At 40.4% G+C, this 23,113-nt stretch overlaps 1 protein-coding gene across 5 annotated transcripts in view; it reads right to left on the bottom strand.

The window, feature by feature from the left end:
• AP2A2 (adaptor related protein complex 2 subunit alpha 2) overlaps positions 1-23,113 on the bottom strand; it is a 119,302-nt gene that overhangs the window by 80,316 nt on the left and 15,873 nt on the right. For 4 of the 5 annotated variants that reach the window (XM_074954807.1, XM_074954809.1, XM_074954808.1 and 1 more), the window contains exon 1: positions 18,829-19,024. The exons of the other annotated variant lie outside the window; for it this stretch is intronic. In XM_074954807.1, the coding sequence (XP_074810908.1) occupies positions 18,829-18,895 (67 nt within the window). In that variant the 5' untranslated portion in view covers positions 18,896-19,024. Of the gene's footprint in view, positions 1-18,828; positions 19,025-23,113 lie in introns of those variants that run through there. 5 annotated transcript variants of the gene reach the window in all.

The following is a 23,113-nucleotide window of genomic DNA, read 5'->3' as shown; positions in this document are numbered from 1 at the left end:
AGTGTACCACTCTGTATGTCGATGCTAGCCACGGTAGTGAGGACGCACTCCGCCGACTTAATGCGCTTAGTGTGGACATACGCAATCGACTGTATAAAATAGATTTCTAAAAATTAGACTTCTATAAGATCAACCTAATTTCGTAGCATAGACATACCCTAATATGGAATCAAGCAGTTTCCAGAAAATATTAGATGCAGACAGCTACCCTGAACACCAGGATGTTTTATGCACAACCTTTATTACTGAACTATGTTTTGGACTGTAAGCAGACTTTACTCTGCTATTCCGAATACTGTTTTGGTTCTTTAATTTCTGATCTTTATGGTTGGCATTCAACTGGACTACTTAAGACCCGAGTGCCGGACACCACAATTATTTTGAATCTCTGCTTACCTTCCTTTGATTTGCATCTTACTGAATCACCATCTTAACTGTAATAGTAGATGGCAGAGCCTATACTATCTGGGTGTAGATGTGCTATAATTAAAGGGCAATTGGTCCAGCAAGTGTTCAGGATCCAGTAGGGTAACACCTCCGTGAGTATTTCTACATTCGAGACAGTCTAAACGGTTTTGATTTCAAAAGATTCATTTGCTGTCTTAAGCCACTGTTCTAATATCACTAAGGAGACCGGTTGCTAAAACTCCTAAGCATATTGAACTTGAATACCAACTTATGTTTAATTCTACAGGAACTGTAATACTACAACTGAATTTTAGATAACTTTCTACCCAGTGTGCTGTTTAAGCTATATGGAGACAAGTTTCCTGATTTCGTAGTTACTATTACACTCAAGTTACTCCAGTGAATCAATGGCATCACTGAATATTTCTGTGGCGCTGCCATCTAACCTTATCCAGTAGATCTGTACTCAAGTAGAATTTCAGCTCTCGTTTGAAAGAAGTTTCTAGGCCTTTTCTTTAAGGAAAAACTTTGTTATAGAAGACAAATGTACACTGATGGCAAGAGTTGGAAGCATACCACTTTTTTCCTAATCGTGTGTTACCTAGTCCACTTTATACATCTGCCTGTGGAGCTAGTCAAAGCCAGAGCCACAGAACCCTACATTTTGTTAAATTCCTAAGCATATTTGTGAGTACGGTAGGAGGGAAAGTGCTACGCAGGGTTAGTCTATAGGAGTATAATGTAGTAAAGTCTCATTCCGTGGGCAAGTTAGTGACAGACAGGTAAAGGGAGGTGTAATCGGATCTGTATAAATCTACAGAATCATCGTTTTCATGATGTCACACTCTGCTACATGGCAGGAGTGACTTGCTGCCCTCCCAGCCCCAGGTCCTCCAGTTGCTGGAATTTTAATATAATTTTGTTAGAAATGGGTCAAGTTCGATATCACTTGAAAGTCCTTTCTCCCACAGACACAATGGTACCAAACATGACAAACCTAGAACAACTGTTAATTATGCTTCTATACAGGGATGCATTGCTTACATAAAAGAAGATACTGATTTTGGTAGTGCTAGGGAAGTTAGCCTTGACATGTAGGACTGAACACATTTATTCATCAAAGTCATCAGTGTCATCTCCATCTAGAGCACTGCTGCTAGACATGGTTCTCACCAATCCTTGTCTGCACTCCACACATCTGTGTATAAGGCAGGCTGCTGGCCAAACATTTGCAGGGTGGTGTGCATCTGGTCTTTGTTCACAAGCATTTGATTAGCTGAAGGGCTGATACTGGACTGCATGGTATTTCACACATAACTGGTGCGCTCAGTCCATCTGCCAAGACCCCTCCATGCCAGATAGTGGAGGGTAGTTTTGGACATACTCGATCATCCCAGAGCTATTCCATTGCTTGATAATTTGCCCTCTTGATAGCAGATATAAATTTTTCTCCTTTGTCTGATTCTTGGAAAATATCCATCAGTGTAGCTCTGCAAGTGTCACAATGTTAGTCTTCAAACAGTAAACTCAGTATATGCACACCTCCAGTGCATTTATGACCTCATCAGTGATATCTCAGCCATTCTGAGTACCTTCAAAGCTAGGAGAGTGTCTTGGAGGCTGAATCAAATACCTTCCAGTAAGTTAATTTGGTCTCTGCAACCAACCCTCCAGCAGTATCACATCCTGAAATGGCCCAGAAACCTGGCAGCACAGTCATGGGTAAGGAATGGTGTCCCCAGCCTCTGTTTGTCAGAGGGTGGAGATGGATGGCAGGAGAGAGATCACTAGATTATTACCTGTTAGGTTCACTCCCTCTGGGGCACCTGGCATTGGCCACTGTCGGTAGACAGGATACTGGGCTGGATGGACCTTTGGTCTGACCCAGTATGGCCATTCTTATGTTCTTATATTCTTAGCTTTTAATGGTGCGAGTGATGGGAACACATCATCTCTGACAGAAACAGCAATTCTGTTCCCCAGCAGCAGGCACAAAAACAGAACCTTGCAGAAGTCTTGGATAGCATCTCACAGAAAGCACTACAACATCTGTCACGTACAAAAGTCTAGCGTTTAGTAGCACCTCTCTATGGCATTGATGGTATGCAAGATCATTTTAGTGTCAGCCTCCTCATGGGAGCTATGAAGAAACTACACAGAGTGCGAGGTAGCATCGTCATTATGCCATGTGATGATGAAATTCTTCGAGCAATTCTTTTTTTCCTTCAAAGTACATCGTTAACCCATCCTTTCTGCAATTACAAAACACCAGCTTCTTCATTTTGACACTAGAGGTGTTTGTAGAGTCAATGATTTTATATTGGACAGGTGCAATACCATGGAGTCTCTTCTTTCTGGTAAGATTTTTAATTGATTCCTTTACACGTGTGTCCATAGAAGATGGACTTCGTCCTAAGTCCAGTATGTTCTTGGTAGCCTTATAATGAAATGTTCAGCCAAATCTCAGCAGGTGTTAACAGTTTCTGGTTTGTTAAGAACTTGCATCTCAGCCATACTATCTACGATTGCTATGCTGAAAGGTCTCTGCTAGCATAAGGTACTGACCATGTTGTCAGTAGGTGCTGGTTTAGGAAGACCATGCAGGATATGCATTAGTTTGCTTTTTGCTGGGCACATATGCAGTGTTCTGTCTTATTCAAACATTTGTTCCTCTTCAATCCCATTCAAAGCACATCATTCTTAGCTCTTAGTACTTAGCCTCCACTTCAGCCATCCCCACCACTTTCCCATCCATTAGAGCCACGACAAGGCAATTCAGAACTCTAGCAGAGTCCCACAATTTGCAGTAAAAATTTTTAAAAAAAAAGTCTGTATTTATTTCTATTGATTTTACCTGTTGACACATTACATGCATTACTGCTGTAGCACTCAATATGCAATGTCATATGCTTGGGCCTCTTTTGGGCCAATGTACCCACTTAAGGCGTTCTCACTAAGTGTGACTGTGTCATACAAATTCTCACCTGTTGTGTTGAAACTGTGATTAATGGATGCTTCTGCACTTCCAGCTTACCCTAGAAGAAGCCGGTGTTCCTCTCAAAATGTGTGCCATGGAACATAGCATAAGACAAGTCTTGCGCACAGCTGGCACTTGTCCCAGCATCTTCAATTTTTTCCTAATGCTTAATGTATTTTCTCTCCAACTTTGCCAAAAATTCAGTTTATGGGTGCACATAAGGTGCCACTGAGCGCTGTGTTTAACCAAGCCTCTGCAGCAGTACTCTCCAAGGATTTAGCTACTAGTTGGTACTCTGTCTCCCCACTGATGCCTTAAAAATGATCAAGACCAAAGTAAAAACAAGGATTTTGTAATAAATTACTTAGGGATTGTAATTATGTTACGTAATGTATGTGCATACCATTTGCAGATGGATTTCACTAATTTCTGGCTGGGTGCTGACATCTTATCCAGTGCCTCATTACAACTCGTTTGGCATAACAAACAAAGTGATAATCAAAATCACTGATACACTTCCTTTTTGCCAATGATGGCAAATCAACTTGAAGCCCTCCTTCCATTTATAGTAATCTGTAATATTAAAAAAAAAATTCACCAGGTATCATGTTGTGAGCATTAACTGGTAACAATGCTGTCAGAGGAGGACCACAATTTAACTTGTGAGGGCTACATGTTTGACACGCCTGTGTTAAAGTATAATTAAAAATATATATATTTGAGAAAATGTTTAAAAATCAACATCTACACAATTGGTCTAGGTCTGTCTTGTTTGGTACCCTTGTACTCATGGGAAAAAGGACTTTCGAATGATACACAACTCGGCCCATTTCCAATGAAATTATATTATCAAAATTTTCACCAACTAGAGGGCCGTGGGGGAAGAAGAGAAGAGAGGAGGAGGGCAGCAAGTCCCCGCTGCCCCAGCACGCTGCAGAATGACACTACTGAAATTATGATTCCACAGATTTTTAATAATGAAATGACCCCCCCCCCCCCCGCACCTTTCTATCAACCTGCCCATAGAATTACACACTCCCAGACTAATTCCATCTCAGCTAAATACTCTGCTGACCAATTAATGTGATTTTTGGGCCAAAGGAAAGGCACTCAGAAGTATGATGCAGAATGGTCTAGTGAACCAAGCATAGGATTGAGAACAAGGAAGTCCTGAATTCCTGATCCCCACTGACAGTGGACGCAGGCTTTAAAAACTCCCCTGCAATAACTCATTGATATCAGCATGGTTATTATACTAAGTTTTAGTATAATAAATACAAATTATTTTTACTCATTTCACCTGCCTTTAAATGGCAACTTTTCACTTTGATGGAAAGGTTCATATAAATTTGTAGTTAAAGTACCTATTGTATGCTCTGCTGAACTGCTATTCTGAGTAGCTCTGGCACCAATACACTGAAAACTATTCCTTTTAATCAGCAATGGAAGAACACTGATGCCAAAACTACAGTAAGGATTAGCTCTTCCCTACAGAGAATGTCATTAGCTTCATGAAGTATGATGCCAATTCCACCCTCCTCCTCTCCCTAATCTGACATGCAGCTGGTTATCTGGAACAGCAGGGTGAAGGGGTGGGGAAAGGGGGGAAAACAAACAGACTGCACAGACTTATAGCACCCCGTAGCAGCTGCCTGCAAGGTGCTTATCTTAAGACCGGAATCATTAGACTACATCCTACCCTTGCAGGGAGTAAGCTTGACCAAAAAAGTCCTCTTTTTCTGAACAGCCATAGGGCAGATCTTCCAAAGGCAAAAATAGGTAGTTGGGCACCTGGTGCCTTTGAAAATCTTGCCCTGAGCAGGTAGAATTCATAGGTAGGGTAGTTACATAGTTGCTGATGGCGTTTAATGTAATAGATACTATGATGATGGGCATTTTATATGTGCTATTACATGACAATGAATTTCTGACCAAAATAAGAGGAGTCCTTTCCCCTTTTTCTAACCTATTTTCCTCAAATGTGCTGCCAAATGTCTTCCACTTCATTTTTGGGAAACACTTGAGTGAACAGATGGGGACTAGCATGCTAACTTATTTAAATCAATAGAAAGCTCTCAGTTTTACATTGATCCATGTTATTTCTAATGAAAGAACCCCAATAACCTCCAGTCTGCTTTTGTGAGAGCCAGTGAAAGACAGCAAGAACTGAACTAAACACAAGTGACACAAAGATATCCATATATGAAAATTATAACCCACTTAATATTTCAGTGCAAGTTTATAAACAGTGTATTTGTTTTTACTCCTGAGTTAGTTGAAATGTCTACTGTTTTGGTACTTAGTGCATCATCACAAGTGAAATATGCCAAAATCTGGTCTATGTAACAGAATACCTAGTTCCAGTGAGAATATAATGTTCCCACACCCAAAACTTAAGTGTACAACTTTCCCAAAATCCAGATAAACCATTTATCACAAGAAGTTCAAATCTGGCTACTTTTAGGACATCTGAACTTCATCTGGTAAATTAATTTAAGGAGACATTAATTCCTACCGCAAAAATTACAGCTTCAAGAAATACCCTGATGAAAACAGCCTAAAGTTTCTACTCTTGCACTTCTGCATTATTCACCAAAAAATTATTTCCCCTCTCGCTAATCAGTAATTAAGTAGTCATATTTCTGAAGCAATGTGAACACATTCATAAGATTATGGCAACATCTCTAAGATCAATGCTACATTATTACACTATTCTAAAAAGATTTTACAGAATGCCAGCTGAACCTATGAAAAGTACTCTGGCTTTGCCCATGTAGTCTCCTTATTCATCTGCAGTTTCTAAACTTGCTTATTTCAGAGGGATTTGGGGATGACAATAAGCATGCTCAGACATGATTGAAACAGAAGTTGATGCAGCTAAACTGCACTTTCTCAGTGACAATCCACAAAAGCCTCTGTTAACTTCGCCCAGATTTTGGTCCATCGGGCCTCGTATTTCAAAGCCGGTAGATAATGATAACAGTTTATTGCAACAAAGTTGGGGGGGAGGGGGCAGAGGAGTCAGATATACATAGTAGGTCCATCAAACCCCTATAAATCCTTAGGCTCATTATAAATTAGGTGCTGGTGATTCAGGCTCAAAGCTTGCTCTTAACATTGTTACCCTAATGAGTAAGCGTCCACCGAGAAACAAAATCTTCAGAATTCACGAGGAAAGGACAAAAGGAGGATAAGATCATAACAGTTGAAGATTATTGTTCAGAAATACAGGTTATGTTTCAGATATCCTCTCCAGGTTAATTGCCCAAGGAGAATCGTTCAAGTTCTAGTTTTGCTGTTCCTAGTTAGTGCTGTTTGCAGCTCCAGCGTGAAATGAGCTTTAGGTAATTTTTACTGCTTCTGCTAGACCCCTAGACTGTGCAAAGTACTGTTATACTAAAAATTAAATCAGTAGTACTAGGAGAAGAAAAGGAAGCAGAGAACACATTAAAAGGAAAAAGGAGGAAAACTGAGTAAAAAGATAGACCGAGGAAGAGAGAAAAGCAAAAAAGTGATCTTTTACAAGTGCCTTAAATGATGTAGTCATTTAATAGACATTATATAGTATTAAAAAAAACTGGGAAAGCTTTCAGATGGATTGTCTTCACTGCAAAGTTAACCTGAGTTGCAATTTAAGTGTTCATATTAACTAGAGTCCTGTTCACACAGAAGAAAGTGCAGCTTCAGTGTGGTGGTGCTTTTAACTTGAATTGGCCAGCCTGTCAGGAGGCATAAGCTACAGCTCGAGTTAGCACAACTTGTCAGCTGCTAACACAAAACAGGTAGAACATTATTTTGCAGCGTGGCTACTCTCACTCGATCAGTGTTACTCAAGTGTAAACCTAGGTTAACTCTGCAGTTGAAATATGGCCAAAGTCTCTCTTTTGTTAAACAACTACATGATCCCTAAGGCCCTGTTCCTCCCATGCATGCTATTTCACAGGAAGGAGTGAAATCTCTTCAAGAGACTTTTACTAGTTTTACTCACCTCAATGAGTTCCTCTCTCTTTTTCCACCTAAGGAGTAGGTTGGTTCCAAACTGGCCAATCTCAAGAGTCCTGTGGGAAGCTTGTACCTCCACACTGTTCCCCACTGCCAGCTCCTTAAAAGCAGTTCTACCAATGACTTCCACTGACTGTGGTAGCCCCTGGGTCAGTACCACAAAGGATACACAGTGGGTTGTGTCTTCTGTCAGAGGGAAAAATTCAGTGTGCACTCCCCTAATCCAATCTACACTTCTGCTTCTCCTCCACATTGCACCCATTTTCCCATGTGCAAACCAGACACAGAGGAACACCATTCTCAAGGCACAGTAGGTATAAAAACAGTACCCTCAAGGGATTTGACACCTGTCCCATTTCAGCACACAGTAGGGGGAAAATGCATGTATGAAATTTGGTGGGGGACAGATAATCTAGGTTTGAAACTAAATGCTGGGGAGAAGTTTGAAAGAAAATGCCTGAAAAAAGACAGAAAAGTATGATCAGCATCTGGAGACACAGGGAATAGCATCAGAAGATAAAAAGTACGCCTAAAAACAGGGTGTTGGCATTTTTTCTGGATTTTACATTAAGCTAAAAATTCAAGAGAAACTTGTTTAAAAATGTTCAGGGGAAGTCTCATGTTTCCTGTGTCTCTAGCAGCAGCTCTCACTTTCTTCTCTAGGTACATTCCATCAAGATGATACTTTATTTGGGTTGGGTTATCAGTGTGTACTTTAAAGAAGTGCAATGGAATATAGATTTCCGTAGCAAAAACGGCTGTTAACGGTCTTCATTTTCAGGGTGGAGATTCGTAGTTAAAAAAAAAGTTATTTCATACCTCCATTTGGAAGAGTTGTGTTGCTGGGAGATAAGTGTCGTTAACCATACAGAGAAAGATTTGAGTTTAAGAAACATTCTGATGATTCTAAGCATGAAGCCAGTCTTGCAATACTGTCCCCACTCCCCAGGAGTGCCTTTAAAATGCTAATAGCTATTACTAAAGCATTGGCCTGTGCCGCCCCATGTTGCTGAAGCCCAATAGGTCTAAGACAGGAGGAAGAAATTTAACTCAAACTTAACTATTTTACCTACATTATTCAGATCAGTTAAGGTAAAACCCTCCAGCAGTTCTTCTCAGCACCACTGTTCACCATTAGCACCCTTACCAAACAGATCGAATGTTGCTTTTGCTGGAAAAACATGTGAGATCCAGTTGTCAAGATTAAGTACAGAAGCTGAAATGCTACTTTCTCCAATTGTGCCTCATTTCTGATAACTGAGAAACAGAATCAATGTACTACTGGAAGACAGAAATGCCTGCATCTCATAGACCACTGTAGTAACAACAGCAAGCATTTGCAAAGATAGCTGAGGCAAGAGTACAGAGTGTTGCAACAACATATTAGAGTTGGAGCTTGTCAACACAGTGGGGTAAGGGGGAAGTGACTTCTCAACAGCACGAACATGCTGTGCATTAATTGGTCCACATAGACCTTACTGGAGCACACTACAGGTTCCCTAGTCTAGTGCACTGTAACACAGTGCTGTTTGAAAAAATATTACATGAATGCGTGCTAGAGAACATTTATTGCACTCCAGTAGAGTCTACATGGACCAAGTAAAACAGCTCATTAGTACACTTTAGAAATCACCCTCCCATACAGCGCATTACCCCACAGTGTAGACAAGCCCTTAAAAAACATTCAAAGTATTTGGATTCTGAAGAACTGCTACATTATCCCACAGTTCTGAAATCAGATGGGTCGATTTCCATTTGAACTGGAAATCTCGGTCTCCATTAAATGGTCCAAAACTTAGTAAAACACACATTTCAGAGGCCATGTGATCTAAAGCTGGATTTCTTAGATGTGACATAATTTGTTGTCTACTATTGTTAACCCTGTTAATGAAATGAAAATGTAGCACTATTCTATTCACAGCTTCTTACTCATTACCTTGCATCAGCTAAATCATAAGACCTATCACATCCAGAGTTAAAATAGATTCTGTAAGACCAATCAGACAAAGGAAGAGAGTAGAAGCATTTTAAAACATTTCTTGGGCAAAATGTTTTGTAATGGTTTATTTTTTCCACAGAAAACTTGAATTTCCATTTTCATTAGCAATCAAGAGGGGGCGAGGAGTCATGGCTACAACCATACAAAAGATACCGATAGGTACACATATCCTCTTAAGAACCCTCCCCGCTTTATAATGTAGAACAAAAATCATCCTTATATTTAACTTCTGTAGTTGTTGTCACCAGAACATTGCCACTAAAATTTACATCAAAACAAGATTTAAAATTGCACTGTTAAAACACATCTGCAGGGGACGAAGACAGTAATAGACTGTGTGGATAACTTGCATAACTTGAGTTTCTGGTTTTACCATTTTGGGAAGAAAAACAGATGTAAATATTTATTTTTTTGGAGTGTTGTAACTTCTCATTTGATTCAAAGTCTGAATCTGGATAAGGTCACAATTTAAGCACATTTGATGGGATCATTTTATGTCAAGTTTAAAATTAAACTGACTGGCCAAATCAAGAGAGGAGCTAGGCATGCTATATGTCAGGATTATATCAGAAGATTGCATTATGCCATGCTCTAGAAAGGGATGTCTTAGTTTTAAGGGCAGCAAGTTACTTGGACAGAGACAAAGCTCATCTTATCACTCCAAAACTTAAGCAACAAATGACAATCATGAGATTAAACTGTTCCTGGATTTGTCGCTTGCAATCAATTCAGTAATCCTTAAAGCATCATTGCATCTATAAGTCTTAGATCTTTTATTCCAATATATGCATTTTTTTTTTTTTTTTTACTACACAGAACTCAATACATTTAACCAGTAAATTCATTTTTCATTTCAACTATTAATTTAGAAGGCTCCACTGTGAGCAGCTTTGGTAATCTTAGGTTTAATATCCCATGAAAGTCTGAAATTCAGTTCAGACCCAGCTTCTTATTCCCCAGAATGTCATGGGGGGGAAGGGGGAGGAGAATCAAAATAATTCTGTACATCATGTTAATCACTTGTAAAGGATCATTAACTGTGTACCAGGAGTCCCTTCTCAAGTGTAGGGAGACATTTTGTAGTTTAATGGCCTCCCTTGCAAAACTACATTTGTACACTGACAGCGTACAATCATGCTGAAAATGGATCCTCTGGAAGTTAATTGTGTAGAAAGGCTATTTTTCATGTGACACTTCCACATACATTGGTTTCCTGGGAGAAGATGGAGATCTTTGAATAGCCATGGTGGCCTCAAATCTGTTGCTAGGACGACAGGACATTTAGCATCTCCTCTGAAGAGTAGGATACAGAACAAGTTAACAGAGGAGAAGTTTCCTCATTATGCAATAACAATTGAATGACTCCAGATTACAGTAAGTAAGGTGGAGATGGTAGGATACAGAAATATAAACTAATTGTGGCAAGATGCTCTTGTGGTCAAGGCACTAAACTGGGGCTCAGAAGACAAGTGCAATTCATAGCTATGCCACAGACTATGACCTTAGGGATTAAGCTGTGTCACGGTTTACCAAGTGAAAAACAATTATTTTTTAAATTTTTATTTATTTATTTATTTTAAATACCGGCCAGCCTACTCCAGTAAAAGGGCTGTAATGTTGCAAGAACTATTTTGATTTGATGTTGTGCACAGAACACATTTAACAGATATAGTAAACAAAGTTTTTAATTTAAACACTTAATAATTTCAGTATTTTAGGCATTGTGAGTTTGCCTAGAATTAGCTTCTGAGAAGCTCAGTGCATTGATCTACATACCCATCGTTTATGTCTAGAAAATACTGAAGAGCAACCATTCAGAAAGCACCATCTATCCTGGGGGCTGAGTGAAGTAGGAGTCCTTTGGAAAAAATAGTAGGTAGTCACAATTAAATACTACCATAACGCATATCCATAAGGAGGTAAATTAAGGCTGCAGGCAACCTTAATTCTTTTCTAATCTTGAGTGCCTGATTTTGCTACCTCGATGTTTGTCTTAATGTGGTTTTCTGGTATACATTTCTTTAAAAATTTTAAGAAGCAAACTGAAAACACAAAATATCATATGGAATCATACTGACCCTTCCATAAGTCAATGGCAGGACTGGCACCTTTAGATCCATAGTACAAACCTGTACCACTTGAGCTAATTAAGTAATTGGTAGCACAAGCAGATTTCCATCCTTTGTGGACCAGCCTCTAAAGGGGTATAAGACACTGCTGGGGGTGGGTTTCATGCTATTTGCTAACAGCATAGGAAGGCTGGGGCTCAGAAATCCGGGGCTCAGTATCAGGTTCTGGAGAAATACCCTCTAGGGATGGTTGCATACTGTTTGCCTATATCCCATTCTCCCCACACAGGTCACCCCTTCTGCCTCTGGAGTTTATCCCGCTCCATTCTAATTAGCCAGGGGGGAGCACAGTGGCCCAACCAGCAAGAAATAGAAATTTTGAGCATATGTGCATGTGTTAACAGAAATTTTCAGAGGCTGATATAAAGTTTGAGTGGACTGCAGAGACAATAAATAGCATCTCTGAAGTCAGTGTCGATCCTCACCCCCAAGCATGAAGGTGCTAGGGTTTCTCAGAAATATTTTAAAAATTTAATATTGGCAAAAAAAAGTCCTTAAATTCATCAAGACTGCTTAGTTTTTCCCCTCAAGTTTTCTCCAAAAGTCATCCTGCATGGAAAATTTCAGCCTAAGCAGTTTAAATTTGGCAAAGTTATAAGCAACTGAAAACAGTTCTTAAAATGCCTATAGTTATAATTTATTTTTGATTTCTAAAATACAGAAAAAGGTAACATAAAAACATCCAGTATCTTGTCTGGCTTGAGAGTCTGGCTTATTCTAATATAAATCCAAGGTCTGATGCTATTACAATGTGTAAGAGATATTCTTGATCTTTTTTAAATAGAGATTGTTTTCTTGAAACAAAGTGGGGAAAAGGTAGTCTGGAAGATATCTCCATGCAACTGGGGAATGCTGAAGGGGGCAATCACATCACTAACAGAAGATAAAATGAACTTTTTGCAATACCAAGGATTGAGCCCAAGAGAAAAAGGTTGGTGTATGGGGGAGAAGATGAAAAAGGTGCAAGAGCTGGAGTCTGAGGAGAAGTACTAAGAGTTAGTATCTGTAGCTCTACTAAGTTACCACATTACAATTTTGCGTTGTTGGATGTATCTCACATTGTGTCCGAGAGCAGAGGCTAGCCCTAAAAGGGCTTCAGTGCCATTTTGTAACCTTAACAAATGACAACATTAAGAAAAAAAAGCTCGATTTCAATATAAGCAACCCGCTCTCCCACCTCCCCCGCTGTCTTTGCTATTTAAAAGGTCTACCAACATTTTCAATGAAGTGGCTCTGAAACTTAGGAATAAAGTCTAGAGCAGAAATTAATGATTACTGGAACTGTCTACAGTACTGGTGCACACAATAGGGGGCTTTTCCCTCTCTCTGGGCAAAAGAAAAAAAAAATCTAGGGATTGCATTAAGAAAGAAAGAAAGAAATCACTCAGTTTGGAACAGAAATTCCTTTTACACTTTACTAGCAGTAGACAAATTTACTCATGGTACAAAACTACTCACTGAAGTGATATTCAACAGCTAGTTTATTTTTTAAACTCTAGCTCCCCCAAATAAAAAAGCTGTTTACATCCTGACAGTGCACGCGAAACAGAGAACCATGCAATATAGATAATGGTCCACTCAGCACACATCAGTGAAGCCAAAAGATACAAAAAATTTTGTAAACCATTACACAAATACATGTATGGGGACTGAGAAGACATTTGTAAATAAATATAGCATACAGAGACAACAAACCAATCTGCTTGCCCACTCCCTAAGGGTATGTCTACACTGCAATCAAAAACCCATGACTGGCCCGTTCCAGCTGACTCGGGCACCTGAGGCTTGGGCTAAGGGGATGTTTAACTGTGGTGAAGACATTCAGGTTAGGGCTGCAGCCTAAGCTCTGGGACCCTCAGCTCAAAGGGTCATATAGCCCAGGCTCCAGTCTGAGCCTGAATGTCTATACCGCAATTAAACAGCCCATTAGCCCAAGTCAGCTGGCACTGGCCAGCCATGGGTGTGTAACTGCAGTGTAGACATACCCTGAGATTCCAGATCAGCTGACTTGGGCCACAGAACTAAAAATAGCAGTATAGATATTTCCACTCAGGCTGGAGCCCAGGATCTGAAACCCATCCCTTTCACTGGGTTTCAGAGCCCAGGCTCCAACACCAGGAGGAACATCTATTGATATGCTTATCTGTTATGAGAGTCTCATCAGTATTCCAGCAGAGATTTGGAAGTTAATTTGTCTAGGCACTTGAGTTTAACTCAAGTGTCTAGCTGTGGAATGCTAGGAGGCCCAGAACTGGCAGCCTCCCTTCTTCAACTGCTAACGATGGCACCTGCAAAAGCAGCCAATCCTCCATTCTTTATCACCCAAGTACTAACAAATAAAAATCAAACACACTTAATCCAAATAACGTTATTTGTGATAACAAGGAAGGAATCAGTTACAGAAGCAATGTTTGAACAACCATCTAATTTATTTGCTTGCAACCTTTCCATCTAAATTGTATACAAATATACACTGAATCCCTCAGGACACGAATACAGTAGTATTAACAGAAATATCTACACTTAAAAATTTGAGTCCAAGAAATTCAGAGTTAAGTTTGAAACCCAGCATGACAGTGCGCTTTATGCACAAGATTACAAGTGTGTCAAATATTTAGCCTTTGACTTAAGTAGAATTAACTGTACTTGGTGTACAGATCCCTCCCTGCCCCCCCACACACGTACAGAACCAATTCCAGAAGATTCAAACTAGAATAGAGGGCAGCAGCCATCCAGTTTCCCAATCATGTACAGGAAGTACTGGAAAGTTTAAGTAATGCCTGCGTCACTACTTGCAAAAACAAATCCTTGTCCTTTTAAAAATATTACTTAGGCACTTTTGAAAATTTTACCCCAAAAGTAAATGAGCCTACTGACAAATGGACAACATTTAAACCTCCCTAAACATGCAATAGTCAGTAAAGGGCTCATGAAACTACGCACAATGAAGGACAGTCTCTTAAGCTTCCACCTCTTTCCAACCTCCTTTTCCTTGACAAGGATCACAAGAATATTCAACCAAATTCCAACGTTAATATTCACTGACATCCTATACCCTTCAATCCGGTTTAAATTTGGGATGTGACAGCTTAGCTTACTCTGGCTACTGGCAGAGGTTACAAGATGGCACAAGTTCCATTGCCAACGACATGCTCATAACATCAGCTTTATCTCAACTTCTTACCAGAAGAAATCACTGCCCTTGAAGACACTATGATCAGCACCTGAATGAAAAAGAGCTGACTCAAACTGAATGTAAACAAGACAGAAGTCGCAATACTGGAAAGGGAAAATGCATGCTGAAAAAACTGCAAGACAATGCCACTTCCACCACAGCATTTGATCTATATTTGTTAAGACAGTACAAGTCCATAAGATCCTACTGGACTCATCATTAATTATGGATTTCCAGGCAGAAACAGTGGTGAGAAACCCTTCTGTCTCCAGTTCCTGTGAAAATATGTTCTTTCCTCTAGGATGAAATTCTGACCATACTGATTTGTTCTAGTCACCTCTGGATTGGATTATTATAATTCACAGTGTTTGTGGATGAGAGTGTAGGCAATGTAAAATCCATTTTACACAGACTTTACTGTCCTTAACAAGAAAGGCCCATGAAAAATATTACGACTGGGTTGTGCCCCAACCACACATTCCCAGTTCACATCCAGCAGGAATTCAAAGTCCTAGTTTTAATCTTTAAGGGCGTACACAGACAGGGCCTAACTACAGAGTTTAATTCACAACCAGTTTCATCCGCAACCAAACACAGCTGCACTCCTAAGGAACAATGCAAGCATTTCTCATATTGATGTTTACAATATCCAGAGAAAAGTACTCAATCCAGTCTGCCTTCCATTTCAGTAGAACTGCCTTCCAGAAAACAAGGCTGAACCTGAGTTTTGCTCTTTTCATAACATATTACAAGGCCACTTTTTTGCAGTCATATCCACAAAGACGAGGATTACAAGAAAAGAAAAAGTACGCAAAGCTGGAAAACCCCAGAGAGGTGAAGAACAAAGTCCACTATGTAAACATTACTGTAACGGACAGCAATAAGTAATAAACAAGGTGGGTGAGGTTATATCTTTTATTGAATCAATTTCTATTTTATTCAACAGTGGTAAGTGCTATCTTAGAAATACTTAAAGTGATCATTACTGCTCTGCTTTAGTTAGTTGTCAAGGCATTCTTCATTTTAATTATGCACTTAATTCTATATTACATTTTGCTTACTAGTAGCAAACAAAATAATACCAGGTTCTATATTATGAATTGAGGAAAACAATGTTTATCAGAGGCAGACAGTGGATATACTAGAGAAAAATGTGAAAGAAAGTCTCTAGAGTCTTCATATAGGATCAGTGTTGCTGCTATGAATTAGATATAAACAATGAGCTCAATTATTTTCGTTTTATAGCAGCATCTGTATAGTAAGAAAAAACTTGTCTGAAGAATGAGAGGGTGAATATTTTATTGATTTTATTACAAAATTACATTTTGCCAACCTAGTTCATGCAGCAAATACAAGCAAGGCCTTTTTATTTCTCTTCAGCTGGGTCCTTCTAAGGCTGATGACATTCAGATGTCTGCCTATTAGCATCCTAGCAGTGTCTTGGCACACAGAGCCTAGACTTGATTCACAATATTACTAGACACTTACACGTTTTAAGTTTCTCCAACTTATTACTATGTGATATATCCTCCAAATTCAAGTCCTTGTGCAAAACTAACAGGGCTAAATCAAGAGCCCAAATTAGCTTTTATGGAAAAACTGGTGTGACCATTAATTTTCTCTTGTATGTTTCATCTGTTCCGGGTTCCATTATCACCTGCCTGATTTTTCTCTTGGTCCATTAATTCAGCCCAAATAATAGGAACATGCTATGTGTTCTCAGAGTGTGAGCTAGCATAACCAATCTTTATGAAGAACAGAATAGCAGCACTCTTGGACAACTACCTGAAAACAATCAATGGTTGCAGTGACTACAGTATTAAGCATGATAGCAGTTATACTTCATGTTAAATGTCACTGAATTCCCAGAGTTTACATAGGACTCTGAATTTCACCAGGAAATCTGTAATATAGTTGGGCCCACCAAATGAAAAAATAAGAAAATCTGCTTCTGGCTCATCTTAGATACCTCTCTCCTAGTTGCCTAACCATCCATTGCCACAGTATCTGAGTGCCCCATGGTCAATCCGTTTATCTATTTTCATAATACCCTGTAAGGTAGGGAAGTGCCGTTAACCCCATTTTAATGGAAATGGAAGCAGAGAGATTACATGATTTGCCCCATGTCACACAGGAAGTCTGTAGCAGAGATGGTAGTTGAACCTGGATCTCCCAAGTCCCAGGCTAGTGCCCTAACCACTGGACCATCTTTCTTCTCCAGTTGCAGGCTAGAGATCCTTAATGTCACCACCATACAATAGGTTGCTTGTTGCCTTGTTTATATAATAGATACATCCAAAAATTACTTAAAGACCTTGCTGCCCCCATTTCCATCCTTATCCACACTCCAGCTGAGTCATTTCTTCTACCTCTGCCTCCATTACCACTGCTTGCATTTTGTCTTCATCGTACAAAGTGTATGGGGTTTTTTTATAGTGTGTCCAGGCAGGAAAACTGTATAATGCCAATCAGTATTTTAAGATTCACATCATCAATATGGAACACTGAGACAATCATTACCGCTGCAGAAATGAGCACCACCTTTTTAGTTATCATCAATTCCAAGAGTCCCAATCATCTTCAACTGCAAGCAAAGTTTAATTTCTTCCAGCCACGGAATTTTCATTTTGCGCAGTTCTGATTGTGAAAAGTCATATTGCCTCTCATCTAGTCTGTATATATGTAGCACAAGCCACAATCTCTACATGTTTTGTATCCAAGCGAATTAGATATACTCAAAGAATGACAAATGGTTTCAATGATCCCATTAGTTCATCAGTATCATGGAGGAATATTAAAGTAACACTGTTGGGTAATTTTTTAATAAGAGTTTTACCCAAGTTAACACTTTAGTGTTAGTTTAGTTTATTTAACACATTGAAAGTCAGTGACATTTGATCAATGACTAATTTTGTGTTCAGGAGTTCTCATGAACTTGCAGTGTTTGGTTGGAAACATTTTAAGAAGAGTTATCATTGTGCTTAATATTAACCCAATTCCCAAGGTCACATAAAGAACTCCAAGAATTCAGGCTTCTCTCTAGCATGCGCCCCTCCTCCCCTACCTTTTCCCTTTATCAGACACAGCAGAATATGTGTGTTTGACTCTCTCTCTGACACATACAATCCCTCCCTTGCCATCACCCTCAGCCACACAGTTTTCTTTTCATTACTCTTTTCACCTCACCTTTGAGCTTCTCAAAGATCAGGGACAAAAACTCTGACTGCACATGTTACACTTGTCTAAAGAACAGATTTTTTTTAAACAATTTAGAGTGGCACAGACACCCTGTGTGGGCAAAATTAAACGGGCCTACGACTGACATTGATTTAGCTTAATTCAGTAGCATCCCAAATTAAGCTAAATTGATACAACCCTCTTGTAAAGTAGATTTAAGTGTGTCCACGAAGAAGGGTTGGGGGATGGACAGAGATCAGTTCCACTACCACAACGTTTTCTCTGGAACAAGGCCAGAGTCTTCCTCCTTAACACACACTGCACGCCTTTGCATTGGCTAAAATGACAACGGAGGACTTGGAATAACCCCCCACCCCAATCCACATTTTATCCACACAACCAAGAACTAGATACTAGCCATCATACAACGAGACTGTCCCCCTCACCACAAGTCACTAAGAAAGAAGCCCCAGGGCGCAGCAGCGCTTGGAGATCTCAAAACTAGCATGGGGGGGGGGGGAGGGGGCGGACGGGCCAGACAGCCACTTAAACAGAGACACCATCATAATAGAAAGCCCGAGTCCCAGCCCACCCATACTGTTTGTCCCCTGACGGTACAGGCTCCCCAAGACACCCCATTTAAAGCAAGGCACACACAGCCCCCTTCCCCATACAAACCCAGCCCCTCCCAGCTCCCCCAGCATAACCCCCCCCCGCAACCTGCCTCCCCACGTCAGCACGCCCCCCCCCCCCGAGAACAGCCCCTGCTTCTCCCCCCCCCCAGCAGCTCCTCCCCCAGGGCGGCCCCCGCTCCCCCCTCCCAAGCAGCCCCTCCCGGATTGGCCCCCGCGACGTCCCGTCCGAGCACGGCCCCGCTCCGAAGCGCCCCCCGGAGCGGACCCGCAGCAGCCCGCCGCCGCCCCCTGTTCCCAGCGCAGCCGGGCCCCGCGGCCGCACTCACAGTTCCGGATGTCGGAGATGAAGACCGCCAGGCCCCGCATCCCGTCTCCCTTCGACACGGCCGGCATCTTGGCCCAGCAGCTGAGCCCGGGGCCGTCAGCAAAACAGACCCGCTACAACCGCCACCACCTCCGCACTCGGGCTCTTCAGCCTCCGCCCGTCTGCGCAGGCGCGCGCGGGGCCCGCCCGCTAGCCCGGCCGGCAAAACAAGGTGGGGGCGGGGGGAGGCGGTGAGCGAGGGCCCCGCAGCGCCCCCTGCTGCGTGGAGAGGGGGGAAGGCGAGTCAAGGAGGGTTATATGCTTAATAGCTAGGGCTGTCAAGCGATTAAAAAAAATTAATCGCGATTAATCGCGCGATTAAACAAAATAATCGTGCTGTTAAACAACAATAAAATACCATTTATTTTAATATTTTCGGATGTTTACTACATTTGGAAGTGTATTAATCAATTACAACACAGAACACAAAGTGTACCGTGCTCACTTTATATGTATTTTTGATTACAAATATTTGCACTGTAAAAAACAAAACAATTGTATATTTCAGTTCACCTCATACAAATACTGTAGTGCAATCTCTTTAGCATGAAAGTTGAATTTACAAATGTAGAATTATGTACAAAAAAACCTGCATTCAAAAATAAAACAATTAAAACTCTAGAGCCTACAAGTCCACTCAGTCCTACTTCTTGGTCCGCCAATCACTCACACAAACAAGGTTGGTTACAATTTGAAGGAACTAATGCTGCCTGCTTCTAGTTTACAACGTCACCGGAAAGTGAGAACAGGCGTTCGCATGGCACTGTTGTAGCCAGCATTGCAAGATATTTATGTGCCAGATGCGCTAAAGATTCATATGTCCCTTCATGCTTCAACCAACATTCCAAAGGACATGCTTCCATGCTGATGATGGGTTCTGCTTGATAATGACCCAAAGCAGTGAGGACCGACTCATGTTCATTTTCATCATCTGAGTCACATGCCACCAGCAGAAGGTTGGTTTCCATTTTTGGTGGTTTGGGTTCCATAGTTTCTGCATTGAAGTGTTGCTCTTTTAAGACTTCTGAAAGTATGCTCCACGCCCCGTCCTTCTCAGATTTTGAAAGGCACTTCAGATTCTTAAACCTTGGGTCAAGGGCCGTAGTTATCTTTAGAAATCTCACATTGGTATCTTCTTTGCTTTTTGTGAAACCTCCTGTGAAAGTGTTCTTAAAACTAACATGTGCTGGGTCATCATCCGAGTCTGCTATAACATGAAATGTATGGCAGAATGCAGGTAAAACAGAGCAGGAGACATACAATTCTCCCCCCACTCCCAAGGAGTACAGTCACAAATTTAATTGACACATTATTTTTTTAATGAGCATCATCAGCATGCAAGCATGTCCTCTGGAATGGTGGCCGAAGCATGGAAGGGGCATAAGAATGTTTAGCATATCTGGCATGTAAATACCTTGGCACGCCAGCTACAAATGTGCCATGTGAACACCTGTTCTCACTTTCAGGTGACATTGTAAATAAGAAGCAGGCAGCAGTATCTCCCATCAATGGAAACAAACTTGTTTGTCTTAGCGATTGGCTGAACAAGAAGTAGGACTAGGTGGACTTGTAGGCTCTAAAGTTTTACACTGTTTTGGTTTTGAGTGCAGTTATGTAACCAAAAAAAAATCTGCATTTGTAAGTTATACTTTCACAATAAAGAGTTTGCACTTGTATGAGGTGAACTGAAAAATAATATTTCTTTTGTTTATCATTTTTACAGTGCATATATTTGTAATCAAAAATAATAATATTAAGTGAGCACTGTGCACTTTGTATTCTGTGTTGTAATTGAAATCAATATTGAAAATGTAGAAAAACCATCAAAAAATATTTAATAAATTTCAATTGGTATTCTATTGTTATAAGTGCAATTAATGGTGACTGATTTTTTTAATAGCAATTAATTTATTTGAGTTAATCGCGTGAGTTAACTGCGATTAATTGACAGCCCTATTAATAACACCAGCTCCCCCTGCCACCCCCAAGGTGTGGGTAGTCTATTGCAGGGTCTGGGCACCAGAGCATAACAGTGGTACCTGAGTGTGGTACCCGAGTGTGGTACCCAGCACTGAAGGAGAGCTCTGTGTGGCTGGAAAGCTTGTCTCTTTCACCAACATTTGTCTAATAAAATATATTACCTTTCCTTGTCTTTCTGTTACCGGACACAGGAATTCATGTTACAAGCCATCAGCTGGACAATATTGTCTAGTCCACGTTTGCTCTAGCATCATTACTTATTTATTATTTTTTTCTATTATAGCAGCAACTAAAGTCCTCAACCAGTGTTGGGGAGGTCCCAATGTTTTACATACACATAGCAAGAGACAGTAGTTTCTGTTCCAAACTGTTTATAATCTAAATAGACAAGACTGGAAAAAGGTACAAGAAAAGAAAATGGAAGAATTATTATCTCCATTTCATAGACGGGGAACTGAGGCACAGAGGGATTAAGTTACTTGCCCAAAGTCACTCAGGATGTTTGCAACAAAGCTTGGAATTGAATTGAAATCTCCCAGTCTCAATTCAGCATCTTAACCCTAACACCATCCTTCCTCATTATCATCTGTTATACTTTTGTTTATAAGACTATATGCTCTCTCAGCTCCTGTACCTGAAAAGCACAATAGCATCATTCAGTTTGTGAGAGCAGACGATTATTTATTTTAATTTCACCAAACTGAACCAAGAAGAGATCATTCCTGTCAGTCCACACATTATACTTCCAAGTCCATGGATAAGAAGGGGCACAATACATTCGGTGTGCAATTAAAAGGGATTAGGCTGACTCGCTCTGCGGTTTTGACAAGATCAGGAATCCTTAAACCTTTTGAATCTGAAAAACATTGTTCTGAAGTTTGAAAAACATCATAACAACCCACCTCTCTTCAAATGCATTTTCTATTTTGTTAATTATTGAAAATATTAATCTGTTTTTATGATAGTTGAAAGAAAATCCATGCATTTTGTGAACTCCACAGAAAATATGTACAGGTCCCATGCGGTCAAAAGATCCCAGTTGGAGAGTGTCTGATTTAGATGCACCTCTTCCCCCCGCACCCAATTACCATCTAAGATTCTATAATGTGCATAAGAGTCAGAAAGCTAAACCACCAAGCATCACATGGATAACGTACCTTATAGTCATATAAACCACCATTCTGAGACATTACAATATGCAGGCCATAGCCCCTCTGAAACACCTTCTCAGGCTCTCATGTCTCGCATGACAATCATGAGATTCTCCTGGGGATCTTCATGCCCACCCACGCACCCGGGCTAACATGTCTAGACCTGATCTTTGGACTAGCTGTAGGAATATTTGGAGGAATAATACTTTTTATGCTCTATCCTGATCCAGCCTTTACCTCCTCCAGACAGAGGTCAGAACTTTCTTTCTCTCCCATCTGAAAAAATAATCTAGTTTGCTTATCTATCCCCAGGACCACATACATTTAAGGAGTTTTCAGGATGCCATGATGGAGAACATATTCTAACTGTAGCACTGATATGTTGCTGTACCAATAAGAGTGAGTAAAGCCATTGCTTTCCTGTTTACCAAATACACTATATCTGAGGAATTAATCTAAAATCAGGATGAGCCTAAGGCTTTGTCTTCACTGACAAAAAGGTGTTTTTCTTACAGTGAGATAAAGAAAAATTAGTAGTTATCTTGCTGTAAAATCACAGTGGAGACATTTCTTCTGGAGACAAACAAGAATGTGGTGTATGGAGCTCTAAGAATTGTGGTGACAGTATGTGGCAATTTAAGTTCCAGAGAGAGTCCAAAGTCACGCTCCTGCAATTTGTTGCAAGTGGACCCCTGAGCCTGCACAGAAACTCATTTACTTTAACAGGGCTCTGTCACACACAGCATGTTGCAGGATTTCAGCCCAAAAGACCAAACGCAGTTGCAGCTGGGATTAAAGTTGGAGACTAAATCTAAGACTGAAATGGGATGGATGTAGTTTATAAATAAGGACCGGTTCACAGTGCTTGCCTGATTAATTTCTGTTGTTATTTTGTTTTCTTATTGTTGCTACTATTGTTAGTCTAATTCAATTAAAGATATTTGCTATTGTTATCATTAAAAAGTCATGATTTGCTTTGTGACAGAGTGTACAGACTCCATCCCTGGGCTGGCAGAAAAACAGTTAACCCCTTTTCTTGGGGAAGGACCACAGTTGGGTGGCTTTACTGCAGAGATATTCAGGAGGGGGCAGAGACAGCAGTGCAGAAGAAAAGCC

This window comes from Natator depressus, chromosome 6 (genome assembly GCF_965152275.1).
Source record: "Natator depressus isolate rNatDep1 chromosome 6, rNatDep2.hap1, whole genome shotgun sequence".
Classification (NCBI taxonomy): Eukaryota; Metazoa; Chordata; order Testudines; family Cheloniidae; genus Natator; species Natator depressus.
The sequence above is the reverse complement of the archived record's forward strand: the minus strand, read 5'-3'. Positions and strand labels throughout refer to the sequence as shown.